General features: G+C 30.3%; 1 protein-coding gene across 1 annotated transcript; it reads left to right on the top strand.

The window, feature by feature from the left end:
- Nucleotides 1-9,199: 9,199 nt before the first annotated feature.
- Nucleotides 9,200-10,196, top strand: LOC100803489 (transcription factor bHLH162). Its single transcript, XM_006595384.1, has 4 exons — nucleotides 9,200-9,340; nucleotides 9,662-9,838; nucleotides 9,920-9,997; nucleotides 10,107-10,196. Exons 1-4 carry the CDS (start codon nucleotides 9,200-9,202, stop codon nucleotides 10,194-10,196), a joined length of 486 nt encoding a protein of 161 aa, XP_006595447.1.
- Nucleotides 10,197-13,129: the final 2,933 nt, after the last annotated feature.

Genomic DNA, 13,129 nt, shown 5'->3' with positions numbered 1-13,129 from the left:
CGATTTTCTTTTTCTAAATTAAAGAAACGAAATCTAGCTACACGGCAATGCAAGGTGACGAAAATATTACTCAGCAAAAAAAAGTTGACGAAGATATTTTTTTTTGTGAAGGCAAAAATAATAATAATAAATGGATCAAATATATGGGTCGATGGATTCCAAAAACAGAAAGTTTTAGTCTTGGGTCTACAGCCCATCCTAATAAAAAATAATAAAATAAAATCAGCACATAAATTACCCTCTTAAAGAATTTGAAATAAACGGATTGATCAGTTAAATTTTGTAGTTTAAACAAGGTTTAAATATTTTTTTAATTATTGTAATTTATTTTTTGTTTTTAATTTTTTAAATTTTTAATCTTTATAAATTATGTTTATTTTATTTTTTATTTTTAAAATATTTTAGGTAAGGTTTTTTGTTCAAGAACAAAAAACAAAAACACTAAATTATAAAAACTAAAAAGATATTTAATCTTAAACAAAATGTATGGAATTTTATCTATTAAAAAGTATTTTATTTTTTTATTAAAATAAATAGTACAAAACAGGCTTTTATTCTTCAAAACATTTAAATGTTTTCGTAAAAAAAAAAACATTTAAATGTTGGTTTTATAAAAATTTAACACATTTTTGTCTCTACATTTATCCCAAGATACATGCTTTTGTCTCTAATAAAGGATTAATTAAAATGACACAACTTTTGATAAATGTAGATGTATTTATACTGTAATTAAATATATATTAAAAATAAATTAAAACAATTTATAATTAGAGGTATTTAAAAATAATCTTAAATTTACGAATACAAATTAGAGGTATTAAAAATATATATTAGGTGTCTCGTGGCAGGGGCTGTGCACAATCAAAGAGGGGCTTGCTGACTTCACTATGACCTTCCCCACCTAATCTTCCTCCATATAGGAGAAGCCCCAGAACTACGCTTGAAGCTTCATTCAGATCGATTCCAGTCGCCGCTACGCCACATCAATCCGTTATGGCTCGACCCTCTTAGCAGCTACGGATTCTCCGGGCAGCCATATTTGCGTGGAATTACATTAGTACATTAGTTCGGGCATGGAGAAAGCTCCAAGGATTGACCCGCTCATCTTATCACATGTTCCCATCTCGTTAATAAGGTTCACTTGATGATAAAAGTAAGATAAAAAGAATAAATCGAGTTTAAGTCTTTTTGTTAACAAAAATTAATATATTAACAACTAATATTTATTGATATGTGTTGTGATTGGATCTATGGTGTTTGCTAGCTCAGTCTTGCAGCGGTTGTGTGTACTATGATTGTAGGCTGGAGATGATATATAATGGACTCTTTTAGTTGCTAAAAATGGAAGATTAGGTCAATGCCAAGGGAGTAGTATACTACACGAGGCATAAGTTCGGGCTTTCCATACCCTCACTTGCATGAGAAAGATATTGAAGTTGGTATATATAATACACACTAAAGAGTAAAGAGGAAGATAAGGAAAAGTAACTCTTCATAAATGGAGATGAAGCCATGGTAGTTCTTTATAGGCAAAGGACATGGAGGTGAGGCCCCACACCAGCACATGGCTAGAGTTATTAATAAAGTTAGCTGAAAAAAAATAAGTTAGAGAATCTAAGTATTGATTTCACCAAAACTAGAAATACGATGTAACAAACTTCAACCACCTTAAGTCTCTCTCTCTCTCTCTCTCTTTTTAAACTATAGAGGATTCCAATCCAAAATAAACAAAATCATAGTTAATCAACAATTATTTTTTAGCACTTCCTTAGGATTTTTCTACTGTCTTTATCTTTCTATAATGGTTTTTCATCCTCAGCTCCTCTACTCCTTCCACTCAAATGTGATGCAAACTTCCGAATTTAGTCTAACACTCTTGATACGACAAATGACCTTAGATCTTGATAAATTTATATTAAGTAAACTCATTTAAAGGAGTACATCTATTCTAATCCTCTCTCTCTCTCTCTCTCTCTTAATTCACTTGGATTTGAAATCATACATGAAAGAGATTTGGAAGAACCTATATTGTCTAATCAGTATGCTTTATTTTATTTAATTTATTATTTTGGGTGGGGTCTTTCACTTTAACTTTCTTCTCTGCCCTCATAACTTTTTTGTATTTTAGTCCAACCCCTCACAGAACATTTAACTTTAAGTATGAGGAACGTGTAACATGATCCACTGAAAAAAAGACAATAATGAGGTAACTGACCTTGTACCCTTAAGTATAATATAAAATAAACATGTGGCTATTATTCAAGTTTTCAACACCTCTAATTTAGTTAGATGGTTGCACTCATAATTTTAGTTATTTATAAATTAGCCGTTAGATAAAAGGAGTCATTTGTTGAAGTTTGGCAGAAAATTAGCACGAGAATCGTCAAAGCCTTCACACCATTTGACCACAGCCTTCCACAGGGTCTATAATAAAATTCACACAATTCTCCCCCAAAAGAAAATTTAAAAAACTGAGGAGGCGTATAATTACAGTTTCACAATTGATTTGGACACCCAACATTTTTTTTTACACCCAATATATTTTATTATTTTTAAAATTACTCCTGGAAAATTTACGAATTCATAATTCACATGGATCCATTATAGATTTGCAATCCATATGGACTCACACGGATTATCAATCTGTATGGGATCATACGAATTATTAACACGACGTTTTAACCAATTGAGTTAAAATGTCAATTATGTTATTAAATAATTAATGTAACTATATATAACAGTAAAATTTCTAATGTATATTTAATGCACATGTAAATTTACATAATAAATTTTGTAACAATTAATTTTGGTGCATTAAATATATTAGAACAAAATTAATTGTCATAAAATTTATTATGTAAATTATCATGTGCATTAAATATACATTAGAAATTTTAGTGTTATATATAGTGACATGAATTATTTTATAACATAATTGACCTATTAGTTCAGTTGGTTAGAGTGTGTGAAAGTCATAGGTTTGAATCCTACATGAGTCATTACTTTGTAAAACATTTTAAAAAAACAGTAAACCGTACACCACAATCTGTATGTTCATAAGGATTTCCATGCGTATGCTTGTGGATTATGAATTTACAAGTTTATGGATTATGAATCCATAAGTTTGCCAGGGGTAATTTTGGAAAAAATGAAAAAGTGCTGGGTGCACAAGCAATTTGCTGGTTATGCAAAGCAATTCCCTTACAGTTTGGGCGGTGGTTGCATATGGACCATTTAGCCCATATCCTTCACTTTTCAGTCCAAATGATATGAACAAGAATTAAGGCCCAGGAAGAAAAACAAATAGATATATGAATACCGTAACTTCCATGTCAGTAAAGCACTAGTGGTCTAGTGGTAGAATAGGACCCTGCCACGATACGGTTCTTTTATTATCCTTCTTTTTTCTATAGAATTATGGTTTGTGAATAAAAATAATGTAAGGTAGAATTTAGGAAAAAATAAAAATTATTTTTAGAAGATCCATATGACATGAAAAATAAAAAAAAACTGTCGGTTAAGTGGCGAATTATGTAAGGTCTTGTTCCCATATGAGACGAAAGATGTATAGGTAGAAAGTGGGATCAATGTAGCTTTGGCCTAGAGAAAATAAAGGGTATAAAACAAAATAAATTGTGAGGTATATCCGGATACTGGTTCTGTCAGCACAAGCATGACCTTTGTTATTATTATTGTATTCTTTTATGGTTTAGATATAAACCAAATACCAATAAGCGCTTGCCAATGTATGACAGGTTTGAACGACAGCCACAAGTTCATTATTACATATTAGCATAATCAACTTATAAAATAATTAATCAAGTTGGATTTTAATATTGTTCGTTCTTTTGCACGAAATTATTTCAGGGGAGCATACTTATCTGGAAGTGTTGGATAGCTCAAAAGTCTTAAACACTAAAAGAGGAGAAGTAAAAGTGGTAATTGAATTGAATTGAATTTTCGAGCCGAATTTGAGATGGCACGGGCCAGTGAAGAATACAACAAGTTAATTAATCGTTACCCGAAGTATTTGTTGGAAAATCAGAGAGGTTACAAGTCATAATTAATATTATGTGCTTAGCTCCTAGAAAAAGCACGAGGAAAAAGAAAATGCACTTAACACCTTGGAGGAAACAGAGGTACATGCAAGCTAAGTGGCTCGGTATGGCTGACAGCCATAACGACGCCACTGCCTATGGTTTACTCTTCACAAACACGAAAACCTAATGCTTCAATGCTCACTTGCGATATACTATAAAATATTCCTGGCCTTCACTGTGATGCACGTTGCTGAGGTTGTGTGATTGGAGATCATGAACAATTTTGCCCTCACTAGAAATTTTTTCATATATCATAGCATATATATATATATATATAAAGGACTATGTCAACGTTTGATGTGAAAAGTAATAAGATTGAATTTGAGGAAGGTGAATTTGAAATTGGGAGTATGATGGAAGCTAAAGAAGATTTTTCATCAAATTATTGATGATTTTTTTTAATCAGCCAAATAATATTTTAATATTGGTACAAGGATACCATAACCCATATACAAAACAGAAAGAAAAAAAAAAGGAAGAAAGAAGACCCCTGCTAATTATGGATAGTTGCCATTTACACCCAATGCGAATATATAGAGACTATCCACAGTAATTTGCCTTTAACTACTCCCTGGCAACCGTGCGGTGACACAGCCCCAATTGAATTTCCATTCAAAAATTCAGTGAATTGAATTCTATCTACCAAGAAAGACTATAATGAAGCCAACCAGATCCGTACGTTCTACTCACTTAATATCATAATCAAATTGAGTCTTGGCATCAGTCATTGATGAGCTCATAATATTGATTGATGCTACCATATATAGGCATTAGCCTCCTAATTGACATAGCAAAATGCGGAAATTCCAGCCTCACTTCAGTATGATAAAGTGCCCTCCCAGATACATGCATGCATACCTTTTGCTTGCAACCTCAACAGTAAAACCAGTGTACCACTGTAAGAGAGAGTTTCAGTATATCAGCTTCCTACAAAAACCTAAAGTCTTGCTACAATTCTTACAATGCATGCACAATCGTATCACCCCCTCTTTTGCATAACAGATCTCACATTATTAGACCAATCTTATAATGAGAAGTGAAACCCCTTCAGCTTTGCTTTGTTCCATTGCCATGACCTCACACCTTCACCAATTCCATCATCTTCACACTACAGCATTGGCCACCATTGAAAACCACATCATTTCTCTGCTTCCAGATAGTCCACAGCGTTGCCAACCAAACTTTTGACCACATCAAATTTTATTATATATTTGTTTGATGAGGTTTAGGGTTTATATTTGACCTCCCCTCCCCTGATTATGGAGAATGGTTCTCGCACCCTTTCCAACACCTACGTTCCCTTTTCAACCTTCTGCCCAATTCTTCCACGTTCGTAATATACGTTGAAGAACTTCAATGTCAACTTGTCAAACGCAGAAAAGCCATGCATTGCGAGAAATTATCAGGTGTTCTTACTTGTTCTTTATTTCTCAATGATAGATTAAAAACTAATACTTGTTCATATTTTTTATTAATTTTTATGTGACATGCATTAAGTTTTTTTAATTTATGAAAAAGTTAATAATATTTGATTATGTGTCAAGTAAAGATTAATGAAAATTATAAATTAAGTGTTTGTCCTACGATTGTCAAGTAAAGATTATGTGTCTAAGACCATCTAATAATTTTAATTTTAATAGTAGACTGGTGACCTTTAATATGATTAAGGTGAGCCATTGCGCTAGTATATTATATTTACTCTATTCTTATTTATAAAATATAATATGATTAAGGTGAGCCATTTGCGTTAGTATATTATATTTACTCTATTCTTATTTATAAAATATAATTTTAAGTTTTTTATTTTTTTATTAAGATTTCATTTTAATTATTTTGTACTTTAATTATTAATTATTAAAATATTTTGAATTATTCTTTTCTTTTTCGTATAAAAAATGAAAGAAGATGAATAAATGATGTAATCTTACTTTTTTAAGACATTGAATAGAAAATTTCAAGAAAATTAGATAAATTTTAAACTATGCAACATTTGATTATATATATATAAAAAAAAGATAAAGATTGGATAGATTTTAAGTGATGAATAAGTGATGCAATCCTACACTTTTCTACCCTTCCAGAGGCCTAAGAAACATAAAAGGATAAAAGGGAAGTGATCATATATATATATAAGATAAAGATCTCGTTTTAACCGGTTACCGGTTTCTGTTTCGGTGTTTACCAAAGAAACTAACGACGCACGTGTATGTTTCTCTTGCATTGAATGCGTTTCACAAATAACCGGTCCGTGACTGTCTTACTTTTTCAATTAAGAGATCAAGTCAATGTTTGACGCTACCTATTAGCAAGGTCACGCCATGCCCACCAAAAGCAAAAGTGTGCTTGTCTTACTTTTAGCATGCATAGTTTTTCAAGTGGTGGATTACATATTTATTCTTAATTTTAATTGAATGAATGAAATTAATTTTAGTTTATAGGAATTTTTAAGTAAAATGATTTATGATTGTGTCTGATCATATTGATGTAGTTGGCTATGCAAGGGAGGGGTAAATTTGATCAAGGTACGTAAGAGAAGTTTGTAGGTGCAGGTTTCAGACTTGATATTGAATGCAGGAGTGGGATATTCAGGCAATGCTGCAGTGACCTTCAATAATCGCATGCAGAATGTAGGGTCTGAGGATATATTGACTTTTATGTAGGGTCTGAGGACTTTCTTTGTATACAGCCTAATTATGCAGAGGCTAGGCTATTCATGTAGATGGGCTAGGCTATTTTATGCGTCAGAAAAGGTGAAGATATCTATTTAAATGCTTGAATTCAACCAAGGATATTCAATAAATATTTTTTCACATGTTCGAACTTAAAATTAAATTTTTAATTATATATTTAAAAGATAAAATTATTTATTAATTATACTGCATTATGCAGGTAGGTATAATCAATTTTACTTGACAATAACTAAATATTTATATTTTTATAAAATCAAATTTGACTGTAGCAAAAAGTAATGGGTAAATGATCAAATTCTTTCTCACAACGTGTAAGATGCTGCCAATTAATTTAATTCTTAAGAGTAATTAAATGACAAAAAAGTATCTGAAAGGATAATTTAGTGATTGAATTTTTATTCTTAAGCATGAGAGGATGGTTATGCTAGGAATATATAACTTGATTGAATATTCATAGTCAAGCATGCATGGGAGGATGGTTTAGGGAAATAAAATCCCAATAATTTTCATTTATATTGTTAAAACCGTTTTCCGCATTCTTGTGTTCCGTAAAAAGTACCCAAATAGAATTTCATTGTTTATTTGTTTAATCACTTTGTTTAATTCAATTATATCATTTATATTTTCCTTTATCAAACCAATCATCATTCCATTTAGCTTAGATATTAACATTTGAAATTTTAGCTAATATTACGTAAGTCTCTCAAGAGACGATTTAATACAGTACTTGTCAAAGATGAAATAATAATAATAAAGTTAAAAATAGTTACATGTATGAATAAAAAGTATAGTAAAAATAATTTATTAATTTTATTGAAGATTAGTGTTTCACCAAAAAATTTAATTGACAATTTTTAGTGATGTCTCATCTTATAATAATGTATTTTTATCCCTAAAATTCAAATCACAAATCTTACTTAAGAATTTTAGTACAATTTCATTTAGACATTGTAAAAAAAAACGACATATATATAAATTAATGTTAAATAGAAGTCTAATATTTACGAGTTAAATAAAAAGAGAACATAAAAATTAAAAGAAAGAATTCAACTAGGTCAACTTCACTCTAACTCCACATATTAAATTATTCGGGTTAAAATAAGCCAAGTAGAAAATAACTCACTTTTGTAATAATCCAATCCATGAATGAATTAATCATTGAGTAGTGATACATATACATATTATTTTTGTGGTATTTTTTTTATCGTATCAAATCATTTTTGTGTTATATGAGTTCAAGTAAAGAGAGATAAAAAGAAAAATGTAAAAAAAGTATGACAAATGATACCATTTTAATTAATTTATTTATTTTTGTTCATTATATGAAAAACAATATACTAAAAAATGAAAAAAAAACTAAGAGAAAATAATAATAAACATATAATGATACAAGTTGACTCACCAATTGGAACTCCGGTTTATAACCTCGGATTCTTCTACATTATGTTAATTATCAACAAACACATAAATCTTAACCTTTCAAATTGAAGCACGGATTTTTCTTTTGAAATTAATCACCGTTGGATTCAAAACTGCACCTCATGCAGTTCAATTGTATGGACTATAGGGGATCCAGTTTCTTACGCCTCTAGTTGTGTTTCAAAATTTCGTACACACAGTGTTTCTCTGTGGGGTGCCTGCAAAAAACTATGAAGCCATTCGTCATGCGGATTCAAAACCGGTGCACTGCTCAGAAATGACGTTTTCAATTTGGTCTCTCCGATCTATCGTACACAAAATTTATGTAATTAATGACTTTTGAAACATTATTTATAGGAAAATGATTTTTGGGCATCCTTTAAGTATTTATATAAAGAAAGATAAGTGATTATATATAATTAGATATGTAATGTATGAAGGAGAGAAATATAAAGAAATTAGAAGACTTGATGATGCTAATGTTTGTAATTCGTGAGATTTTAAAATTGAAAATCAAATCTGATTATTATGATTAGTGATAAATTAAAAAAAATATTATATTGATTAGTAGTATTTAGAAGAGGACCCAGAAACTTGATAAAAAAAATTAAGAGATTTCAAACCGGAACCCATTTTCCAAGGAAAGGATTTTTTACACACACCGCCTTTTGAATAAGACAGTGATAAAAAAAACAAGAATAAAATAATATGATAAATGTTTGGATAAAAAAAAGAAAAAAAACAAATAATGATACTTAAAAAGAAACATAAAAGGAAGTGATCATATATATATAAGATAAAAATATTAAAAGTTTCTTTCAAACTAGCGTATATATACAGAAATTAAGGAACTGAAGAAGTACCTTAGGTTAGCCAGCTAGAGTAGAACGCCGGAAACTCACCTCCCTGATCTGTTATGCCATCTATTGCTGAACCCCAGATACTAATAAAATTGGTCGCGAACAAAATCTTAGAGTATCAGCAGTTTCAATGGCTGATCATCAGCAGGGAGATCAACCTTCTTCAACCAAAGGGATCGAAAGAAGGATTGTAGAAAAAAACAGGAGAAACCATATGAAGAACCTCTGTTCCATGCTTAACTCTCTTCTCCCTAACAACAATAACACCAGGGCATGCTCTCTCTCTCTCTCTCTCCCTCTCTTAATTTGAAACATGCATGGATGGATTTATATATTCGAGGAAATAAAAAAAAAGTAGTGCTTTTCTTAAAATATCATGTGTGTTGATTGAGCATGATTTTGTATTGTGAACACATAAATCAATTGATATAAAATTGTTTTAACTTGATTAGTTGTAATCAGTTTTAGTCCAGAGAACTTTACTTATTGGAATAGGATTGTCTCTTGTAAACAAATATTCATCATCATAATCCTAAAAAAGGAATTTTTTTGTTGTATTGATTGAGGGTAACTTTCATTTGATTTGATGCAGGGAAGAGAATTATCACGTGTTGATCAAATAGACGAGGCTATCAACTACATCAAGAACCTAGAGACAAAGGTGAAGATGGCGCAGGAGAAGAAAGAAAGCTTAATATTGCAAAGGAAAAGATCTCGCAGTGGCGGTTCGAGTAGTACTTCTGAAGCACCGAAGATTGAGATTCATGAAGTGGGTTCCTCGCTACAAATCATTCTGACGTGTGGGCTTGATAACCAGATCATTTTCAGTGAAATTATTCGTATACTGCAGGAAGAAAACATAGTGGTCAAGAGTGTCCATTCTTCATCATTCGCTGGAAACTCAATGTTGAATGTTGTGCATGCAGAAGTAAGTTTGGTTTACAAAGAAATTAATTAATTAATTAGACCTTCAAATATTAATTAATTAAGGAATTAATATTGATTTTACCATTTTTGTTTATTATGGTTTTGTGTAGATTCAGCAATATTCATTTCTTCTAGAAACAACCGCAATGAGTATTGAGAAATTGAGAAGGATTGTGGACATGCATGGAGGAAATTTTTAGGCCATCCCCCATTTTATTTCGTACTAGTTAATGCACTATTATTGAAATATATTATCATCAAATGTTTTTGGTAATTTCCCTTTTGATCATTAGTTAAATTTGTGGGGTTTGAATTTTTTTTTATCTGTTAGAACACGTACACACCGGCTGAATCAACTGAGTTAGTTCCCTTACTTCATATTTGTGCTTTGAATCTTGAATTATTGATATGATTAAGTGTATTGCTGGTAAGACATATGGAACTGAGTCACTATTCATGCAATCATATGCATTGTCTGCTATAATCGGTTGAAATTTTGGAGCACCAATGCTCGTAATTAAATTAAATTTACAATAGACGTACTACTGGCTACAACCTAGGCCACCATGATATTACGGTAAATTGCAACCGGTTATACATGTAAGTAAAATTTTAAATATTATCAAATAGTAAATAACACATATTGAAAAGGATATTCTAATTGTGTTTTTGGTAGAAAGGAAAAAAATAAGTAAAAAAAAAATATATGAGATCTAGAAAACGGGGAAATAGAAACAAGGAAGATCAGAAATATGAAAGACAGAAATAAAAAATTAATAAAAAAAATCATTTGACATCATTTTGTTTAACAAACAATTCATTTTTTTAAAAAAATTAAACCATCAATTTGTCTTCTTCAAACACATATACCATTTGGCCTATAAAGTTATAGACAATCGATTGTCTTCTTCCAGAGTATGATTGCACTATTACAAATGCTCTTAGGTCACATCCAACAAAGGTACTTATATAGTTATACTCTTTTTGCTTATTAAGAGCTAGTGCCTATTAAGCATGCGTGTCAAGGTGTTTATATAAGCGTCAGTGCTAAATTTTTATTATGGCTCATGCAATATACTTCTTATGAATAAAAATAATAAGTCTTTAATTGAGATTAGTAATTAATATTGATGAAATATAAGCATATGGAGATATTTGTATGATCTATTAATTTAGTAAAAAAAAAATTGTTAGATTGGAAAGAAGACTTAAATTATAAAAAATAAAAATAAGTGATATATAACGATAGGACCTGGTTAAGATGTATAAAAAGCAGTGCTATTCTTTCCAAAACAAAACAAAGTGCTATATAAAAATTAGACCAAACCGACTGATTAGACTAGGTAGAAAACTTGTGAATTGGCCAAGTGTTCAATTTAAATAAACGATTGAACCAACTTAGACAAGTCAAAGAATAAAAAAATTGGCCAAATTAAACTTGACAAAAAAAATCGATTCATAACGGTTCAATGAAAAATGTTTAGTATAATGCTTAAAAAGTAAATATAAAACTAAAGTATTTATCATTTTATTTTTTATTCTAGATATAAAGTGGGCATTGTTAATAAATATTATTGTCTACAGTTGATATTTTGACCCAAGTATTGTGATATATTTTATTTGATTTTTCTTTTATGTATTCTGAATATTTAAAAGCTAAAAAATTATGTTTTTAATTTTTTGTGTTATAAAGTTACGATATTGAGTTTTTAATAATATGTTATATATTATTTCATTGAATAAATACCTTGACCAGTTTAATTACATGTACAATTTTAAAAACATTGGTAAAATCTAAATAAGATAGACGGTGTAATAAATATGTTCTTAGGGAAACTCCAATAAAAGTTTCTCGATCTCCTAATTAATATTTCAACCGTAGATAGCAACTTAAATAGAGAATTGTATCATTAGAAAGTAAGCAACGTACTACATGTGACCCGCTTATTCAGGGTTTGCTCTATGAAGCAACAAGTTCTCTCATAGAAAAAGAAATGTGGGATCATTTTTTTATACCTTGATATCATTTTCCAATCGTGCAGAAATTATAACCAAACAAATTAAATGCGCTTCATTCGTAGAAGATGACCTAATTACATAACTAAACGTAGGTGGCAATACATGGCATATTCTAAATAAGGAGCAAGATATGCAGGTTCTGGACTCTGGAGTGGGGTCCTCACGGCCCTTAAAAGTAACAGGACAACGACCTATCAAGTTGAGACGTTAAGTTAATTATATATGCACATTTGCCCAATTTTAATGCTACATGTGATAGATATATTCATGCATGGACTTGGACCACCCAATTCTTTTAAGGGGAACATGCATGCATGAAAACGCAGATTTACAATTATATATAGCACGTGTTTCACTTGGAGGGAGCGTGTTTCACTTGACACAAATAACAACCTGTATATAGTGTTCAAGCAAAATGAAGTCAATGTTTCATTCTCACATCTACGCGCGCCCGCCAAGTCCAAACCCACATCGACCTTTAATTTATTTGATTCACTGGATCCCTGGATTGACTAAGCAACGAAGTTAGGCCATCGAGCTTCAAGAAAGAAGGAGAAGAGATTAACACTCTGTGTTTTACATAGCCATGGGCTGTTACATGTACAGTGTAGGGAGTCCCAGGGTGCATATATGGTTAGGCAAGGAAAAGAAAAACAAAATAACTAGAGCTAATTACTAGAGTGGGCTAGGCGTGTCAACAAGGGTCAGGAAGAAAGAAAATAATTTAAAAATTAATCAATCATCACCCAAATTAATACATAACACATAAAATATTATGATTATAATATTAAGAACAATAGGTTAGAATAAATCAAATAAAACACTCAAGTTCTTAGAAGATTTCTTGCTTAAGATCAAATTTTTTTAATAACCAAACTTTCCACTTCACGATCTTAGGATCCTAAATAAAAATTCTTAATATTTTATGAGTAATTTTTTTCCCAAAAATTTCCTAATTTTGTGAATTAAAACTTTGGACATTACAGTTGCAAATAACATAATTTTTTTAATAATTTTTATCGATAAATTGTTATTTTTTTAATTAATTTTTTTACTTTAAATAATTAAAAATCATATAAAAATATATTCAAATTTTTATTCAGATAAATGGATT

The sequence above is a fragment of the Glycine max genome, chromosome 13 (assembly GCF_000004515.6).
Source record: "Glycine max cultivar Williams 82 chromosome 13, Glycine_max_v4.0, whole genome shotgun sequence".
NCBI lineage: Eukaryota > Viridiplantae > Streptophyta > Magnoliopsida > Fabales > Fabaceae > Glycine > Glycine max.
The sequence above is the reverse complement of the archived record's forward strand: the minus strand, read 5'-3'. Positions and strand labels throughout refer to the sequence as shown.

Coding starts and splice junctions, on each gene's coding strand:
- LOC100803489 (XM_006595384.1), top strand. CDS start 9,200: ATGGCTGATCATCAGCAGGGAGATCAACCTTCTTCAACCAAAGGGATC. Junction 9,341..9,661: donor CTAACAACAATAACACCAGG/GCATGCTCTCTC, acceptor GATTTGATGCAG/GGAAGAGAATTATCACGTGT. Junction 9,839..9,919: donor CGAAGATTGAGATTCATGAA/GTGGGTTCCTCG, acceptor CGTATACTGCAG/GAAGAAAACATAGTGGTCAA.